At 34.7% G+C, this 20682-nt stretch overlaps 2 protein-coding genes across 2 annotated transcripts; both read right to left on the bottom strand.

Annotated features, from left to right (window-relative positions):
- Positions 1-1651: 1651 nt before the first annotated feature.
- Positions 1652-11080, bottom strand: LOC115980728 (protein SIEVE ELEMENT OCCLUSION B-like). The gene is made up of 5 exons (XM_031102950.1): positions 11037-11080; positions 9593-9793; positions 8627-8774; positions 2775-3236; positions 1652-2221 (listed from the first exon to the last, which is right to left on the bottom strand). Exons 1-5 carry the CDS (start codon positions 11078-11080, stop codon positions 1652-1654), a joined length of 1425 nt encoding a protein of 474 aa, XP_030958810.1.
- A 3866-nt stretch (positions 11081-14946) lies between these two features.
- Positions 14947-20397, bottom strand: LOC115982860 (protein SIEVE ELEMENT OCCLUSION B-like). The gene is made up of 7 exons (XM_031105595.1): positions 20120-20397; positions 19509-19607; positions 18725-19134; positions 18036-18121; positions 17589-17719; positions 16184-16675; positions 14947-15660 (listed from the first exon to the last, which is right to left on the bottom strand). The coding sequence occupies exons 1-7, from the start codon at positions 20330-20332 to the stop codon at positions 15091-15093; spliced, it is 2001 nt and encodes a 666-aa protein (XP_030961455.1). The 5' UTR covers positions 20333-20397; the 3' UTR covers positions 14947-15090.
- Positions 20398-20682: the final 285 nt, after the last annotated feature.

Here is a 20682-nt window from a genome sequence, read left to right as displayed (position 1 = left end):
TTATTTTAACTGAAACTATTATCAATTTTTTTCACAAAAAATACTACTCTAATTAAAACTCAATTATCAAAGTTTCATTAAAAATAATTTTTAAAAACTGTTCTAAATTATTTATAATCAATTATAATGTTTGGGTTTTGATAAGTACTTTGACTTACAAAATTTACATTTGTCATGTAACTTACAATAATTTTGCTTTTATGTTATTATCTAATTTTAATTAATTATTAAAATATCTTTTAATTTGTATAACATTCTTTGATTTAGTCAACTACGGCAGGGGCAAAATATTAGTAGTTTTTAAAATTTCAACCAAGTATGAAAAATATCTTTTAATATACCATATTTGGTTCACTGTTTTGGGTTTAAATCTTTGTCCAAAAAGTAATTATCTAGTTTTAAAACCAAGTTATAAGTTAGAAAAATTATGCGAGCCTTAAATTAATCAAACAAACATCAATATTATGCACGACAGAATATTACGCATGACAGAAAAGTCAACAAACTAAATAACTCTATTTTTTCGCAAACTTAAATATAGTTACCCAATTGAGCTCCAAGATTCACAGATGTCTCTGATATGGATGTATTCCAAATGTGAACCTCTAGTCCACAACTCCAAGACCACCTTCGAAAGTTTGCTTCATTGTAGACCTCTAGTCTACAACTTCAAGATCACACTATAAGGTTTAGATCCAACACCTTTGATGACTGGTATGGGGTAATAATTTCTACAGCACTGGATCTTTATTTTATTTATTTATTTTTATTTAAGGAATATCTTTGGTAGAAGATATGAGAGAGTTTTGGATGTAGAAACCCTAGATACAAAATATGAGGCACATGATGTTCTTTTTCTCTCTTTTAAAAGCCCTCTAGGGTTAGCCTATAATGTCATTTAAATACCACAACAAACTGATCATGAGTTGGGCTTGAAATGGACAATTATGGGCTTTTTCACGTTTTTTGATTTTTGCTGACTTTATGATTTTTGGTAGGTCAAACATCAATAAAATTTTTTTTAAAAAAAAAAAAAAAGAAAAAGAAGAAGAAGAAGAAGATTTACATCTTTATTTATCCTGGACTTGGGTCTTTTCCTTGGACTTGAAAGTACACATTCTAACTCGACAGATGCAAAACTTAACACATTGTAACATGTAATTTATTATAGTCAAGATGTAACCATCAAGGGCTTTCCTTTGTGGATGTAGATCTTTGCATTCATTCTCTCCCTTTATACTTACTTTATTTTATTTTAGTTTCTAACAGTATGTATGACAACAAAGATGAATATTATGCATACATAACTCACAATTAAAGAAATGCAAGATCTTCAAGGTCCATGAAAGAAGTAAAACAAATTATAAAGTGAATTAGTATTTAGAAGAAAGAAAAAAGAGAGAGTCGTAGTTATATATAAAAACTCAAAGGATGATAGTAATGCAACATCAATACCATATGATTACACACATTTCCTTTATCACACACTGCCTTTTTTCTAGTGGCATCATGTTTTCATATCACACATCGAAATAAAAGATAAATACTTCATGTCACACCTCATCTTAATACTATATATATAGCATCCGTTTACCTAGGTAACCACATTATTTAATTTAGTAGCAATACCAGTTCGAAGTAAGGTAGCAACTTAAGCCCATGAAGCACCATCTTTGTGGCAACACTTGAAACTGATATACGTGTCCATGATGCGATGACAGTGGGAGCATTCCATGGTCTCTGGTATTTTCGCAGTGTTGTATGGAATTTTCATGTGATGGCAAATTTGATCATCAGGCACAAAAACCTTGTTATGGTATTCTATGAAAGCGGATTGGAAGTCCTTCTCCTTCAAACTCTGCTTCCAACTTCCAAACTCCACCAAGACTTTCAGCATTGTTTTGCCACTGATCACTATAATGCTAGACCCTTGGCTGAGCACAGCCCATTCTTTCTTTTTCTTCTTGTAGGAAATCAATTTTTCGATATGTAGCTTCACAGAGTCCATCTTGGTCTCCCTTTGAGCCCTGGAAGTGAACAAGTTCTTAATCTTGTTCCAAAATCGTTTTAGGATGTTGTCATCTTCGATGGGTACCGACTCTATAGAGATCCCTTTTTCCTTTATCATTGGATCATCGACAAGGATCTTTGCACTTTTAGTAAAATTTTGGATCCACTCGTTGTCCTGACCTCCATACAAAAAGATGTAATTCTCTTTGATCTGAATGAACAAGATAGACGTACGTGAATATGTGTAATGCACAAAATCACGACCCCCCCCCCCCCGGCGGCGCCCCCCAAAAAAAAAAAACCTTGTAAGAGCATGTATAATTAAAAACCTTGTAACTCAGTTCAAATTCTATATATATATATATATATATATATATAGCATGCATGAATGTGTACATCTACAAATTCTACAGAGTTAGCTTCGTGCCTCTTAAGGCCTTGAGAAACTTCTAGTATGATTGGACCATTCTAGAGATTATTTCCTATAATTACCTAATGTGTTGTGTGAGAGGAGGGAGGGCTAAACATTTAGAAAAATAGTCAGGTAACGCTAAACACTCTCGTTAGCCAAGAAAAAGAATGTGTATATATACGTGTATATATAATCAAACCCATTTCAAATGGAGAAGATGCTTGTGCCTCATAATCATAAGGCAAGAATGATGCCTGAACTTAAGGCAGTTGCAAATATCAATTGTGAAGACGTGTGTGAGCACATGCGTAGGTATGCAAATTCATGCATTAGATTTGTGAAATGATTTTACCCAGTTTTCTGTCTGTGAAACAACGTGAGTTGCTGTTACCCCTATCAAACCCTTTTCCATCAACAGAGTTTCTTCTCTAGCGCGAGTGAATGGGAAGGCCTCAACTCCGCATACCCTGATCATGTGAATTGCATTCTTACATTCCACCTTTCCTTGCTGGTTAAACGCCACAATTAAGGGCTCGTTAAACTTGAAGTTCCACTTCTGATTGATGTACCTATGGGTCGATATTGGTAAAGAATAATCCATTGCTACGTTTAGCATCTTAGACCCCAGGGTTTTGAATTTCTTTTTCAGGTCTTCGGTCCATTGCTTCACAAATGGTATCCATATAATCCTATATTGGTCTTCCTTCCCTGTTTTATCAAGAAATGGCTTGAGAATTGAATTGTCATCACTGGAGATAGGTAGGCCCGAAATGAACAAGAAGACACTCTTCCCCTTTAGGGAATTAATTTCAACCTGCAGTTTGTACGATACAATCAACTGTTTGAAATATTAGGCCAAACTAAACCCAAATATATTGTGTCCAAGGTCCATTTTAGCTCATTATGAAGATTGCGCCCATTGCCAAAAAGTTGTATTTTTTTGACTTTGCATTCTTTAGTTGTTTATATAAAAGGGGTAGTGCCATGATTGAATAAATTGATTAACGTGAAACATTTCTCATTTTTCTTATCATTTTATTGATTAACGTGAAACATTCGTCATTTTTCTCATCAATTTAATTATAGCAAGCTTTGGATATATATTGTGTTATATTCCTGTAACAAACAAAACAGGTTGAGTCTCAATTTGTGACAGAACAATTGATTTTTCACAGTGCAGGGGCGAAAAGATATTTTAGATAGGGGAGGTCAAATAATTTTTAAATTCACAATAACACACATATTATTGTCTCGCATAAATTCAATTTTTTTATAATTAAAAAAAAAATATTTTTTCTTTTCATCAAGTCATACATATATAATTATTTTCTAAATTATATTAATCATAATTTATATTTGTGGGGGGTATAAAGTCGGGAAGCCAATGTCAATGTCTGTGCTTGGCCTAGGGCTCGATCCAAGGAAGGCCCACCGCTTGGCCATAGGAAGGATCCTCCTCAACCATGGGAAGGATCCTCCTCTGTCATAAATGTAGCCAAGGGCAAAGGGAGCAACACGGTCCTAGTGATGACATTCTGAGTCATTTCGCTGAAGAGGAAAAGTACTAAAATGACAAAGAACAAGGGAAATACTGCCATCACTGCAATTAAGTACTCTGCACCTGACAAAGCCATGCTTTTCAGCTTTTACAACCACTCTCAACCACTTTGGGTATGGGCTAATGGGACAAGTATTAGCCCTATAAATTGAACCTACACATGGACGTTTGTGAAAGGGGAAAAACAAGTATAAAAGGAGGAAGAAGCAGTCCAGAAAGGGGACTGGGACCAGGTCCAAGAACCGGAGCCACCCAAGCTGTGCCGAGGAGAAAGTCTTCTTGGATAAGCTCAGTTCACCTTTGTGCGATCATCATGAATACCATGACTAACAACTGTCTGTTCACCAAGGCCTAACATTTCAGCCCATTCTCTACAAATTCATTGTATTGGGCCTGCTGGTCCAAGATCCCACCCACCATGTGGTATTGGGCTGAAAAACGAGACCTTACAATTGGTGCCGTATGTGGGAAGGCTAGTGCATTGGCGCAGGCGACGGTTAGTCATGGTAGGATCAAGCCCCTGTCAACAAGGGTCCTTCAAAAAAATAATTTTGGCAATAGTGCAAGCTATGCGAAAGCCTCTCCATCATTTCCAGCAGCACGCGGTTGTTGCCCTAACTCAGCTCCCACTCAGGGCTACACTTTGAAGTGCTAGTGGAATGGGCAATTTTAGGGGCTTCTAACATTAAGTCTATGCCCCACACATTTGTCAAGGGGCTAATCCTTGCGGGTCAAGTAGCTCGATTCACCGAATTCTCATAAGTGTTGGACAGAACCAAGATTTTGCATGGTTCTCGGACTCAAACCTATAGGGAAACCAGCTACTTCAAGAAGAAAGTGCTAGACAGAACCAAGGTCTTGTATGGTCCTCGGACTCAAACCTATGTGAAAACTAGTTACTAGAAAATATAAGTGTTGGACAGAACCAAGGTCTTGCATGGTCCTCGAGTTCAAACCTATGGGGAAACTAGCTACTTCAAGAAGAAAGTGCTAGATAGAACCAAGGTCTTGCATGGTTCTCGGACTCAAACCTATGGAGAAACTAGTCACTAGAAAATATAAGTGTTGGACAGAACCAAGTTCTTGCATGGTTTTCGGATTCAAATCTATGGGGAAACCAGCTACTTCAAGAAGAAATTGCTAGACAGAACTAAGGTCTTGCATGGTCCTTGGACTCAAACCTATGGGGAAACTAGTCACTAGAAAATATAAGTGTTAGACAGAATCAAGGTCTTGCATTGTCCTCGGACTCAAACCTATGGAGAAACCAGCTACTTCAAAAAGAAAGTGCTAGACAAAATCAAGGTCTTGTATGGTTCTCGGAGTCAAATCTATGGGGAAACTAGTCACTAGAAAATATAAGTGTTAGACAGAACTAAGGTCTTGCATGGTCCTTGGACTTAAACCTATGGGGAAACTATCTACTTCAAGAAGAAACTGCTAGACAGAACTAAGGTCTTGCATGGTCCTCAGACTCAAACCTATGGGGAAACTAGTCACTAGAAAATATAAGTGTTGGACAGAACCAAGATCTTGCATTGTCCTTGGACTCAACCCTCTTGGGAAACCAGCTACTTGAAGAAGAAAGTGTTAGACAGAACTAAGGTCTTGCATGGTCCTCAGACTCAAACCTATGGAGAAACTAGTCACTAGAAAATATAAGTGTTGGACAGAACTAAGGTCTTGCATGGTTCTCGGACTCAAACCTACAGGAAACTAACTACATCAAGAAAGGCTTAAGTCCTAGACAAAATGGAAATCCCGCGTGGTCCTCGGACCCCCAGCTCTAAGAAAACTAACACAACTAAGTGTTTAGACCTGGTATAGTCATGCCTCGGTCCTTAGACTGGATGCTCAAAACAAGTTAAGGCTATGAATATCATTTGAAATGTGGCAAAGCACCCTAGTGCCTGGCGACCTCCTCGAACAGTTCATTTTAGGTTACACATTCTCGGGTGATCACCCCATACACAATACAGAACATTCAGCTGTTATCCCGATTAGTCTCATATAGTTAACCTACTTGAAGTCGACATTGTTGTGCCCGTCAGTTTTGATAAGTTCAAAGTGATAACTCTTTGCTAACAAGGGCATCAACCCTAAGTACTGTTCAAAAGAAAAGGACACCAGCACATCCATTCACAAAATAATTATTGCAGAAAAGAAAGAACACGCAAAATGGGATAAAGTCATCTTTTATTAGACAAAAAAGTAGTACATCATACAAAAAAGGGGCTTAGATAAGCCTATACCAGCAGCTAACTACAAAAAAAAAAAAAAAAAAAGAGATACACGGGAACAATAGATCCTTCAATTTTGCTCTAGTAGTGACTAAGTAAGTCTAGATGGCATTGATGATGAAAGAGAAGAAGAAGCAGAGGCACCTGGTCCACAACCTTGCTCCAGCAGTGACTAAGCAAGTCTGGATGGCACCAGTGATGGAAGAGAGGAAGAAGCGGGGATGCTAAATCCCCATATCAGCTCTAACAACAATTGAGCAAGTATTGTATTAGCAGCAATCGAACGAGAACGGATGGTACCGACGATGAGAAATCTTAGTGCTGTTGCACCAAAAATCTGATGCGACCTCCACCTGCTTTGGATTTTGGTTGAAGGAGGAAGATGCTCCTTTCTTGCCTTATCGAGAAGAAGAAATGTCTTGAGTCTTTGTCTCCCTTGCCCTGATCAGGCAATTTTGAATCTCAAAGATACCCAAGGCTTTTGAAGAGGGTATGGTCCCTTCACCCTCATCCTAGCCTTGACCATGTCACCCTCTAAGGCTTAGTCATATTGGTAATGGGGACTTTGGGTACAATTGGAGGGTTAGGGATTTGAAAAGCTTAAAGGCTATGCAAATAAAGAGAATGACCTCCCACCATGCTTCTTATATAGAGGTAAGCCTGGTGGCATTTAATCTGTACAATTCTCCAAGAAAAACTACAAACGAGATAAGTCCTGCCCAATTCCCAAAGCAATCTTCAGCCGTTGGATTTGCGTCGTCTCATAAAAAGACCTTAATAAAGGCGCGCCTCGTATACTAAAATGGCAGGAACGTGGCGTGGGTAAACTAAAAGAATGTCTCACAACCAGGAATGAGCCCCAGGTAAATGAAGAGGCTTCGGCATTGATGAAAGACAAGACTTGGCAAGCCATGACATAGGCCCAATGTCACCAAAACACTCCTCTCCGTCCGAGGAGCTGGACAGTAGGATTTTGAGGGGCTATTGTGGGGGGGTATAAAGTTGGGAAGCCTATGTTAATGTTTGCGCTGGGCCCAGGGCCTGATCCAAGGAAGGCCCACCCCTTGGCCATGGAAAAGATCCTCCTCAGCCATAGGAATGAACCTCCTCGGCCATAAATGTAGCCAGGGCAAAGGGAGCAAGTCGGTATTGGTGATGACATTCCGGGTCATTTCACCGAACAAGAAAAGTACTAAAACGACAAAGAACAAGGGAAAAACTGCCATTATTGTAATTAAGTACCCTGCACCTGACAGAATTATACTTTTAAGTTTTTACAACCACCCACAACTACTTTGGGTATGGACTGATGGGACAAGTATCAGCCTTATATAGCTGAACCTACATGTGGACGTTCGTGAAAGGGGAAAAGCTAGTATAAAAAGAGGAAGAAACAGTCCAGAAACGGGACTAGGACCAGGTCCAAGAACCGGAGCCACCCAGGCCGTGCCGAGGAGAAAGTCTTCTTAGATAAGCTCAGTTCATCTCTGTGCGATCATTATGAACACCATGACTAACGACTATCTGTTCACCAAGGTCTAGCCTTTCAGCCCATTCTCTACAAATTCATTGTATTGGGTCTGCTGGTCCAAGATCCCACCCACCATGTGGTATTGGGCTAAAAAACGAGACCATACAATATTGTTTAAAATTTTTAAATAAAGGTTTATTTTTTTAAATGAATAAAAGATTGCACATTAGATCTAAAGTATATATAACAAAATTTTTTAGAAAACATGAAATATATATTATATATGCATATCAATTAATTTAATATAAATTAAATAATAAATGTCGCTTTTTTTGGGTTATGGATATCACTTTAATTTCTATGCCTTAACATATACCAAGTAAAATAAGATAAATATAAATAATGATAAAAACTAAATGAAAAAAAATTGGATACAGCTGAAAACTGAAAACTGAAACTGAAAACTGAAAAACACTGTAGCGAAATAATTTTTAAATGTGTGAATAGTATCGTGGGACCCATTTTTAATGAAAAAGTTGCTGAAAAGTGAAATTTGTGGGTCCGTGAACAGTACATGATGTGCTGTGATTGGTCCAAAAAAATTTGAAAAGTCAAAGTTTGCGGCTACTGTTCATTGAACAGTGCATGAACAGTAGCCGCAACACCCAAAACGCGTCCAAAAAAAAAAAAAAAAAAAAAAAAAAAAAAAAAAAAAAAAAAAAACGCAAACGCAGGATTGGGCAGAAAACGCCCAATCCAAACGCACTCTAGTGTTTAGTCATAAAATTCATAACATACTTAGAGAAACAATTACACTCGGTATAGTAGTAATATAACAGCAATCATACTTTTTTTTTGGAATGAATAGCAACCAAACTATTGAGTGATCTGATAAACTTAAACAAGAGCAAAGATGTCCTACAAATAAAGCATACCGTGGTTTCAGTGGAACCATCAATTAGTGGCGGCATCTTGTTCGTGGGATCAATCAATATTTTTTCAAGTACCTCCACGAGGTCCTTAGGAGTATTAAGGATTTCCTTGAGCTTTCTGTAATCCTCTTCCTCTGCATTGAACCAAACTCTTTCATCATTATAGGCAGTTCATCATTTTATGGCAATGAATCAATTATAATTATTATTTTTAATAAATATGATAGTTTTTAACTTATGACGTCGTTCTTGATAATTACTTCTTATAATCAAACCAAAACATCAAGTGATCTTTGGCGTAAGTGAAAATCGAAATCTATGTCTCTTATTATGACAAGAGACTTTACCATTTGAGATAATAAAAACCTACTAAAGTAATTACTTGAATGTGTAAATACAAGCAAGAAAGCTTGCATCTAAATAAATAAAACATCCCAGAAATTAACTATCCCTTTTTCTGGGCTTTCTCTTTCTTAAGATCGGTGAGGATGACTGAGAGTTTATCAGCATAGGGGTGTAGTTCTTGTTTCTTCTCCCTGCAGTAAATATATGGAGGCATGTAAGGCAACCAATTAATGTCATTTAACACTAGTAAAAAAAAAAAATAAAAACAGTAGTAAGATTGTATATACCACGCAACTATATATATATTAGGGTAAAGCCTTTTTTTTTTTCCCAAATTAATGAAAAGAAAAAGAAGAGTAGAAAAAGGCTTTGCAGGTGAAAGTGTCAACGCCATCCTTAGGAATACTCACTCGGAGGATAGCCTACACTCATTTTAGTTTGGCCTCTTTTAGGTTAATTAGACATTGTTATATGTGTGAATGTGGAATAAATGTCTATACAGAAGATTCATAATTGGATAAGGTGGTCTAATTAAGAAGTTGGTACATGTGGTTAAGGGTTTTGTAACTCAATTTTATTCTCTGATTCTCTAAAATGAAGAGCATGTAGATGACAAGAACTTACTCATCTATAATGAGGTGGCAAAGCTGAGTCGTGCTGGCTACAATGGTTTCAATAGCCCAATAAACAGCCACTGCAACATCCTTCTTGGCATAATTCGACAGCTTTGTCAAGTCAATGACGCATTTGATCACTTCCACTCTGGCTTTGATCACCTTTTTAAGATCATCAACTGTTTCATAACTTGTTTCAAATATCCTAAATCTACATTGTTATTTTATAATCTTTAATTGGGGAAATCAGGATTATCAAACTCGTAGTAAAGAGGTCATGATCAATTTCCGTGTCCAATTTACGAAATCTTGAATTATAGAAGGTTCATAAATTGATTTATCCCAAATTTGCATTTAACTTGTATTTGTATGTTGTGGCCTTGCATTTCACCATGAAGTCCTCCCCTATTGGCCTATCTCTCTTCCATGGTCTATGTGTATATATATATATATATATATATGTTTGGAATAAAAATGTCTTCATTTTTATATGGTTTCCAAAATGTGATGGATCATAATAGAAGGGAGATGCAATCTCAAACTTAGGTGTAGAGTATATATTAGCCTTCTTTTAAATGTTGTTTACAAAGTTGTTTGAATATACTTTCTCCAAAAAAAAAAAAAAAAAATGGTTGTTTGAATATAGGTACTTTTATGATATTTTGTCAATTTTTTTATTAAAAAAAAAAAAAAAAAAAAACTATATAGCCTTTTTTAGTTAGTAACATACATTATTAAATCCCATAGTATATAAGTTTATGTACAAACCACATTTTAAGATCCTATCCTTTTCAAAATAAAAAATGATCCTATCATTTTCATACCATAAATCCCTCAACATGACTGGAAAAAAATTTATATCCTTTAGTTCCCCTTTTTTCCCCCAAAGGCAAATATGAATAGCAAGACTAGCTTTGTGCTACAGAAACAGGTGGAGGAGGAGTCAGAATCACGAGGATCAAACGATAAAGCCCCACAGATCACATTGGAAGGTCCAAGTTGCCAAGCTGGGGCCTGTGGGCTGACAAATTTGCTAACCTGGATATCTATAGTGGGCTGACTAGGAAGTCGGAACTAAGAGAAGCTAAAATAGCCTGGATATCAGAGATGATTGGGCCTAATATCCGTGTGAATGAAAGCCAGTTGGGCGTGCATGGTTTCAATAATAAATATCAAAGAGTGCCCTTTAAGAATGGGATCAACAGTTCCTAATTGTTGGCTTCCTGTACTGCCTTCCGCCAAAAGAGCTTTTGCCTCGCCAACATTAATTAGGATCAAATAAATTAACTGACAAATTATGCATGTGTATGAAAGAAAGAAGTATTAGTCTACAAATACTAAAATAATTCCCCGGGCTAGCAGGAGGTGGGAGCATCATCCGGGATGTGAATGGTTCTTGAGTTCGTATTTTTACTAGGAAAAAATTGGCATTGCCATCAGTTCTTTGTCAAAACCTTTCTTCTTCTGCTGTTGAGATAGAATTAGATGCTAAAGCCATATTCATCCTGTTATAAACTCTCCCCAATCCTCTGACAATGCTATTTCTTCTATTTTGAATGATTGCATACAATTAGTTTCCCATTTCCCTAGGTGAGGTTTAACAACCGCTTTCGTGAAGCAAATTGATGTGTTAATGGCTTAGCAAGATTAGGCACGAATCAAGACAAGGATTTTATTTTATATGAAGTCCACCCGTGTACTTAGTTAATTTTCTGGAATTGGAATAGATTAAGTTGTATGTTAAAAGGTGCTGTCCTTAAACCTCTCTTGTTCTTTAACTAATGAAGCTCCTTTTCCACTAAAAAAAGAAAAGAAAAAAGAAGTACTAAAGTAAGAAAGAGCTTTATATATATATATATATATAATTCTTAAAGAGGACTTATCATATTTGGCTAAATTCTAATGAGTATACATTTTTATTTATTCATAAATATGTGCACAAAATATAAAGAGAATGGTTACGTCTTACATCCATAATATTTTTACAAAAAATTATAAATAGTAGGTTGTTATTAGTTATAATTTAAACTTATTATTAAAATTATTTTTACAATAATTTTTCATAAAATAAGATTTATTATTATTATATAGTGAAATTTGTAACTATTCATTGTCAATATATAAATTCCCAAATTATCAGCCATAACTTATATAAGAGAAAAAAAAAAGGACAATACAGGTTATTTTATCCCTTTTTCCTAAAAAAAAAAAAACGTCGATCTAATTTGAAAAACAAATCATTAACTAGAACTTTTTGGGCCAACTCTTTTTTTGGGTTTTTTTTTTTTTTTTTTTTTTTCGAAGCCTAAAAAGTCTTTGATACATGTATTTGATTATATATTTGTATATATGAAAAAGAAACTTTAAATTTTGCGGCCACTTCTTATTATGGCGGAAATTAATGAAGGGAAAGGGATATGAGCAAACGTAGGGTCATGCAGTCCCACCCCACACACATAAATGTCTTACACCTTGTGTGGCTGCTTATAATATAATCTATGAATCCCATTATCTAACTCAAAAGCTCACCTCCAAATAATACCACATTATATTATATACTAAAAATTTGTCTTATAAATTGTGGTTGTGCCAAGTAGCACAATCTCTCTTTTTGTTTTTTCCTCCTTCTATCAACATGTAATGCATTATAGGATTAATTAGACCGGCGCCATAATGCGTGGAATGAGTTGTAGCAGGATATATATAACTTAGTAAATTGATCCTAGGTGGATGTAATAGGACTGCAGCAATAAGTCTTAGGCTAAAATAATTAACATAGTGGTTTTAAGTAAAACTTTATTTCTAAAGTTTCAATTTTTTTTTTAAGCTACTACTTCAATTAAAATTCTAGTAGCAAGAGTTTTTAGAAATTTGATTTATTATTATTATTTTAATAATCAAATTTAATTTTTGGTTCTAATAATAGTCAATTAATAGAGGTTGTGCTTATGCCATGTGGCTCAATATAAGTATTATAATTTTATCAAATAAATCATTATAAATATATTAAACTTGCCCCCTGGGAGATGGTGCGTTAGTAGGAGTTCCAGATTGGATTGTTGCCTAATTCGAGTCGTGCGCTTCCCAAAACAAATGTTGTGCCCCGACGTGGATAGCCTTAACGCACCTAGAGATGCCCCACGTCATTAGTACTTCGAGTTCAAGTGGACTGGGTCAACGATCACATGCGTGAGACCTTTTTTTGTCCATTAAAAAAAAAAAAAAAGCACATTAAACTTATTAACATGATTTATTTTAAGTGAAACTGTTATCAATTTTTTTCACAAAAAAATACTACTCTAACTAAAACTCAATTATCAAAGTTTCATCTAAAATCATTTTTAAAAACTGTTCTAAATTATTTATAATCAATTATAATGTTTGGGTTTTGATAAATACTTTGACTTACAAAATGTACATTTGTCATGTAACCTACAATAATTTTGTTTTTATGTTATTATCTAATTTTAATTAATTATTAAAATATCTTTTAATTTATATAACATTGTTTGATTTAGTCAACTACGGGCAAAATATTAGTAGTTTTTAAAATTTCAACCAATTTATTTATGAAGAAAGCATTTTTTTTTTTTTTTTTAATACAAGATGGAAATTCTACTCTAAAATAATCTAAGTATATGTGTGTGAAGCTCCCTTCTAGATATTTGAACTCCGACCCTTTCCTTCCACACCCTACAAACACTTATATTTGTAGAGTGACCATCGCGCTAAGGATGTAAAATGATATATTGCTTTATTATATTATCTTGTTATTTTTTGTTGTTAAAAATATCAAGCTCAATCTAAGTCAAGGTCAAGCCCAATCTTACTTAGTGCGCAAGCTAAGTATTCTTACAATACTACAAATCTAGTAACTATGACCTATTGTATGATTAATCTAGGGTTAAACATTCTATTAATATCCCATATTTGGTTCACTATGTTGGGTTTGAATGCTTGTCAAAATAGTAATTAACTAGTTTTAAAACCAAGTTATTAATTAGAAAAATTATGCAAGGCTTAGATTAATCAAACAAACATCAATATCGTGCACAACAAAATATAAATATGACACAAGATATGATGATCCTAGAAAATACAATGGAATATATATATTACATAAGACATGATGACCTAGAAAAACTAATGAATAAATTGTTTCATGGTAAAAAACTTTGGGTGGGGGGGGGGGGGGGGGGGGGGGGAATCCCAAGATGAACAAATCCATTATCAAAAAGAAGTTAATAGACGGAATAACCCTATTTTTTTCGCAAACTTAACTATAGTTACTCAATTGAGCTCTAAGATCCACAGACGTCTCTGATACAAATGTATTCCAAACGTGAACCTCTAGTCCACAACTCCAAGATCACCATTGAAGGATTACTCCATTGTAGACCTCTATTCTACGACTTCAAAATCACACTTGAAGGTTTAGATCTAGCACCTTTGATGACTAGTATGAGCTAGCAACTTCTATAACACCGAATCTTGGTTTTTTTTTTATTTTTTTTTTTTAGGAATATCATTGGTAGAAGATAAAAGAGAGTTTTGGATGTAGAAACCCTAGATACAAAATATAAGGCACATGAGGTGTTTTTTCTCTCTTTTAAAAGCCCTCTAGGGTTAGCCTATAATGTCATTTAAATACCACAACAAACCGATAATGAGTTGGGCTTGAAATGGAAAAATTATGGGCTTTTTCATATTTGTTGATTTTGCTAATTCTATAATTTTCGGTAATAAAAAAAAAAAAAAAAAAAAAAAAAAAAAAAAAAAAAAAAAAAAAAAAAAAAACTAAATTTGCATCTTTGTTTATCCTGGACTTAGGTCTTATTCTAGCTTGGACTTGAAAGTACACATTCTAATTCCGCTGACTTACAATTTGTTATGGTTTGTTAACACTACAAACTCAAAACCTAACACATTGTAAAATGTAATTTAGTATAGAGAAGATTTAACCATCAAGAGCTTTCCTTTGTGGATGTAGATCTTTGCATTCATTCTCTCCCTTTATACTCACTTTATTTTATTTTAGTTTCTAACAGAATGCATAACAGCAAAGATGAATATTATGCATACGTAACTCACAATTAAAGAAATGCAAGATCTTCAAGGTCCATGAAAGAAGCAAACAAATTATAAAGTGAATTAGTATTTAGAAGAAAGAAAAAAGAGAGCCGTAGTAAAATATAAAAACTCAAGGGATGATAGTAACGCAACATCAATACCATATGATTACACACATTTCCTTTATTAAACCAATGGAAAGGAAAAACAGAACCAATTAAAACATACACTCTGCCCTTTTCTAGGGGCTTCAGGTAGGAAATAAAAAGACACACTGCCTTTTTTCTAGTGGCATCATGTTTTCATATCACACATCGAAATAAAAGATAAATACTTCATGTCACACCTCATCTTAATACTATATATATAGCATCCGGTTACCTAGGTAACCACATTATTTAATTTAGTAGCAATACCAGTTCGAAGCAAGGTAGCAACTTAAGCCCATGGAGCACCATCATTGTGGCAACACTTGAAACTGATATACGTGTCCATGACGCGATGACAATGGGAGCATTCCATGGTCTCTGGTATTTTTGCAGTGTTGTATGGAATTTTCATGTGATGGCAAATTTGATCATCAGGCTTAAGAACCTCCTTATGGTATTCTATGAAAACGGATTGGAAGTCCTTCTCCTCCAAACGCTGCTTCCAACTATCAAACTTCTCCAAGACTGTCAGCATTTTTTTCCCACTGATCACTATAATGCTAGACCCTTGGCTGAGCACAGCCCATTCTTTCTTTTTCTTCTTGTAGGAAATCAATTTTTCGATATGTAGCTTCATAGAGTCCATCTCGGTCTCCCTTTGAGCCCTCGAAGTGAACAAGTTCTTAATCTTGTTCCAAAATCGTTTTAGGATGTTGTCATCTTGGATGGATACCAACTCTATGGAAATCCCTTTTCCCTTTACCATTGGATCAGTGACAAGGACTTCTGCACTTTTAGTAAATTTTTGGATCCACTCGTCCTGACCTCCATACAAAAAGATGTACTTCTTCTCTTTGATCTGAATAAACGAGATAGATGTAAGTGAATATGTGTAATGCACAAAATTCCTCCCCCCAAAAATAAGAGCATGTATAATTAAAAACCTTGTAACTCAGTTCAAATTCTGTCTTTAATATATATATTGCATGCATGAATGTGTACATCTACAAATTCTACAGAGTTAGCTTAGTGCCTCTTAAGCCCTTCGGAAACTTCTAGCATCATTGGACCATTCTAGAGATTATTTCCTATAATTACCTATTGTGTTGTGTGAGAGGAGAGAGAACTATACATTTAGAAGAATAGTTAGATACTTGAAGAGCGCTAAACACCCTTGTTAGCCAAGAAAAAGAATGTGTATATCTACATGTATATATGCTAATCAAACCCATTTCAAATTGAGAAAGATGCTTATGCCTCATAATCACAAGGCAAGGATGATGCCTGAACTTAAGGCAGTTGCAAATATCAATTGTGAAGACGTGTGTGAGCACATGCGCAGATATGCAAATACATGCATTAGATTTGTGACATGATTTTACCCAGTTTTCTATCTGTGAATCAACGTGAGTTGCTGTTACCCCTATCAAACCCTTTTCCATCAACAGAGTTTTTTCTCTTTCCCAAGTGAATGGGAAGGCCTCAGCTCCGCAAACCCTGATCATGTGAATTGCATTCTTACATTCCACCTTTCCTTGCTGGTTAAACGCCACAATTAAGGGCTCGTTAAACTTGAAGTTCCACTTCTGATTGATGTACATATGGCTTGCTCTTGGTAAAGAATAATCCGTTGCTACGTATAGCATCTTAGACAACTGCAGGTCTTTGGTCCATTTCGGTTTCAGGTCTTCGGTCCATTTCTTTTTCAGGTCTTCGGTCCATTGCTTAACAAATGGTATCCACACAATCCTATATTGGTCCTCCTTCCCTGTTTTATCAAGAAATGGCTTGAGAATTGAGATGTCATCACGGGAGATATGTAGGCCCGAAATGAACAAGAAGACACTCTTCCCCTTTACGGAATTAATTTCAACCTGCAGTTTGTACGATACAATCAAATGTTTGAAATATTAGGCCAAACTAAACCCAAATATATTGTGTGTCCAAGGTCCATTTTAGCTCATTATGAAGATTGTGCCCATTGCCAAAAAGTTGTATTTTTTTGACTTTGTATTCTTTAGTTGTTCATATAGAAGGGGTAGTGCCATGATTGAATAAATTGATTAACGTGAAACATTTCTCATTTTTCTCATCATTTTAATTGAATTAACTGATTAACGTGAAACATTCGTCATTTTTCTCATCAATTTAATTATAGCAAGCTGTAGATATATATTGTGTGTAATATTCTTGTAACAAACAAAACAGTTTGAGTCTCAATTTGTTATATTATTGTCTCGCATAGATTAAATTTTTTTTTTTAATAATTCAAAAAACAAATAATTTCTTTTCATCAAGTCGTCCATATATAATTATTTTCTAAATTATATTAATCATAATTTATATTGTTTAAATATTTTAAATAAAGGTTTATTTTTTAAATAAATCAAAGATTGCACATTAGATCTAAAGTATATATAACGACATTTTTTTAGAAAATATGAAATATATATTATATATACGTATCAATTAATTTAATATAAATTAAATAATAAATGTCACTTTTTTAGGGTTATAGATATAACTTTAATTTATATACTTTAACATATACCATGTAAAATAAGATAAATATAAATAATGATAAAAACTAAATGAAAAAAATTGTTTTGTTTTTGGATGATTTAGTGTTTAATCATAAAATTCATAGCATACTTAGGGAAACAATTACACTCGGTATAGTAGTAATATAACAACATCATACTTTTTTTTGGAATGAATAGCAACCAAACTATTGAGTGATCTCATATACTTAAACAAGAGCAAAGATGTCCTACAAATAAAGCATACCGGTTTGTTAGTGGAACCATCAATTAGTGGCGGTATCTTGTTCGTGGGATCAATCAATATTATTTCCAGTACCTCCACGAGGTCCTTAGGAGTATTAACAATTTCCTTGAGCTTTCTGTAATCCTCTTCCTCTGCATTGAACCAAACTCTTTCATCATTATAGGCAGTCCATCATTTTTTGGCAATGAATCAATTATAATAATTATTTTTAATAAATATGATAGTTTTAAACTTATGATGTTCATCCTTAATAATTACTCATTATAATCAGACCAAAACATCAGATGGTTTTTGACATAAGTGAAAATCAAAATCTATATCTATTATTATGACAGGAGACTTTACCATTTGAGATAATAAAAACCTACTAAAGTAATTAATTGAATGTGCAAATACAAGCAAGAAAGCTTGCATCGAATAAATAAAACATCCAACAAATTAACTAACCCTTTTTCTTGGCTTTCTCTTTCTTAAGATTGGTGAGGATGACTGAGAGTTTATCAGCATAGGGGCGTAGTTCCTGTTTCTTCTCCCTGCAGTAAATATATGGAGGCATGTACGGCAACCAATTAATGTCATTTAACATTAGTAAGATGGTTTCCATAAAAATAAAAAATAAATAAATAAAAAAACAGTAGTAAGATGGTATATACCACGCAACTATATATTTTAGGGTAAAGCCTTTTTTTTTTCCCCCTAAATTAATGAAAAGAAAAAGAAGAGTAGATAAAGGCTTTGTAGGTGAAAGTGCCAACGCCACCCTTAAAGACCCGTTTGTATAGAGAAGGGAAGAAAGGAGAGTGAAAGAAAGTAGAGTAGAGTTGGCTAAAAATATGCTAATTTTGAGTTAAATCTACTCTACTTTACTCTACTCCCTCTCCCTCCCCCTCAATCCAAACGGACCATAAAGGAATACTCACTCAGAGGATAGCCTACACACTCATTTTAGTTTGGCCTCTTTTAGGTTAATTAGACATTGTTATATATGTGAATGTGGAATAACTGACTATATAGAAGATTCATAATTGGATAAGGTGGTCTAGTTAAGAAGTTAGTACATGCAGTTAAGGGTTTTGTAACTCAATTGTATTCTCTGATTCTCTAAAATGATGAGCATGTAGATGACAAAAACTTACTCATCGGTAATGAGGTAGCAAAGCTGAGTCGTGCTGGCTACAATGGTTTCAATAGCCCAATAAACAGCCACTGCAACATCCTTCTTGGCATAATTCGACAGCTTTGTCAAGTCAATGATGCATTTGATCACTTCCACTGTGGCTTTGATCACCTTTTTAAGATCATCAACTGCTTGGCTGTGCTTCTTCAGTCTTTCAAAGAGAACAGGTACCCCCTTCAGGGTTCCCATTGATTTGGCAAGTTGGTCCGATGACTGAGTTTTGCCAAGTAGGCAAAATTCCCCGTAGTCCAAAGCGAGAGTAGCTAGAGTCAGCACTGCCTTTGCATCCCAGGAATAGCTTGATAACTTCTTAAGTATTGACAGTGTTGTTTCCCCAGCAATTTTCTCACGTGGGCCCTTGCATTGCATCTGGCATTTGAAAAAATTAAAAATAAATAAATGTTAAATATCTAAGCTAAAACATTAACTTTTTTGGGGATACTATTAGCAATTTGACTACAATCATTTACATCTTTTGGAAAAGAAATCTTCATACACACTTTGGAACATAATCTTGTCATTGGTAGGAAAAGGAGAGTCAGCAAAGTGGATTATTACTATATTAATCATATTGCTATTACCCACCCCTATAAGAGAGGATGTTACATATAACATGTTACACCACTTAACTTTTACACCAATTACAATATATTATCTCAAAAACTTGTGAAAAAACATTTGTCAATATTAAGTCTCTAAAGACAAAGGGAAGAAGATAAAAAAAAAATATATATTATAATTACCTCACAGGAAATTTGCTTGAATGCACACAAGGGTGGAATAAAACTTCCTTGGCTCTTATCCTCCAAGTGTTCAGTGGCTTCATGAGGACCAGTACCAGGCTGCATGTGAATGACGACGGGTAAATATATAGGAATGAGGAAAGGGTAAATATGAGGATGGGGTGGGGTAGAGGAGAAAATTTAAAAATCTTAGGCATATATAGCTGCCTGCTGGCCTCATGAGTTAAAACTTACAAAATGACTCTCTCATATGTATATGTTCTGTTCTCAAAGGGAAAGAAGCCTACCTTTTCACAATGTTTCTCTTAGAAAATCCACGTGGCACCATTGTGTTACCCCACATGCACACACACCCACCCACCCATATATATATATATATATTTTTTTTTTTTTTCTAAAAAAAAAAATGTTACTATAAAATAGTTTGTTGAAACTTAAAACTCTCTAATTAAACATTGTAAAAAAGAAAAAAATCTAAAATGAAATAATGTTTTCATCTGAGTTGTTGATTTCATGCTGTTTCAAATGATGACATCCATGATCTAAGTCCTACTCCATTATATATATATATATATATATATATAGCATCAAAATATAAAGGTACTATATACCTGCAATTGCAAAACAGTATCAACGGTCATGGTGGCACGGTTAAGGACGTCGTTGACAATAGAGAAAAGAGATTCAACATCCAACTTTTCAATATCAGAGGGGGCATGGGTTGTGAGAATTTGGGTCAAGATCTCGGCGGACAACGTTGGCAGTAAGCTCAGGCTATCCGCATTGGGTTGACCTGAAGAAACTAATGCCATATAGCTGGCCATGTTGTTGTGTTACACAAAACAAGATGGGGCAGAAGCTCTTTGGTTTAAGGCTCAAAAGTGGGGGAAGCGAGAGTGGCTTGTTTGTCGTTGTAATCTGCAGGGCACGTCCATTTATAGGCCATAGAAGCGGTAAATAGTATTACGTGAATCACGACTTGTTTTACAAGTTTCATAATTGTGGCAATTTGTTCAGAGTCAGTGCTTCCTAAAATTTGATGATATTAATGATATCATCTTGCTAGCATCTTGGGGTCATTTTTAAATGATTTTTTTTTTAATAATAATTTGATGCGTGTAATGGAGAGAATTTATACTTCTGAGAAAATAATTAGATACTCGAAAAAATTTAA

The sequence above is a fragment of the Quercus lobata genome, chromosome 3 (assembly GCF_001633185.2).
Source record: "Quercus lobata isolate SW786 chromosome 3, ValleyOak3.0 Primary Assembly, whole genome shotgun sequence".
NCBI classification, from domain to species: Eukaryota; Viridiplantae; Streptophyta; class Magnoliopsida; order Fagales; family Fagaceae; genus Quercus; species Quercus lobata.
This window is presented reverse-complemented; position numbering and strand designations above follow the sequence as displayed.

Bases quoted from the DNA above. Each gene is read 5' to 3' on its own strand.
- LOC115982860 (XM_031105595.1), bottom strand. From the start codon at position 20,332: ATGGCCAGCTATATGGCATTAGTTTCTTCAGGTCAACCCAATGCGGAT. The intron at 19,135-19,508 runs GTAATTATAATA...TTCAAATGCCAG, and splicing joins TCAAGCAAATTTCCTGTGAG to ATGCAATGCAAGGGCCCACG. The intron at 17,720-18,035 runs GTTAGTTAATTT...GGTTCAATGCAG, and splicing joins AGAGAAAGCCAAGAAAAAGG to AGGAAGAGGATTACAGAAAG.
- LOC115980728 (XM_031102950.1), bottom strand. From the start codon at position 11,080: ATGGCTTTAGCATCTAATTCTATCTCAACAGCAGAAGAAGAAAG. The intron at 9,794-11,036 runs GTTTTGACAAAG...ATAACAATGTAG, and splicing joins TCAACAGCAGAAGAAGAAAG to ATTTAGGATATTTGAAACAA. The intron at 2,222-2,774 runs GTAAAATCATTT...TTGTTCATTCAG, and splicing joins TTTCACAGACAGAAAACTGG to ATCAAAGAGAATTACATCTT.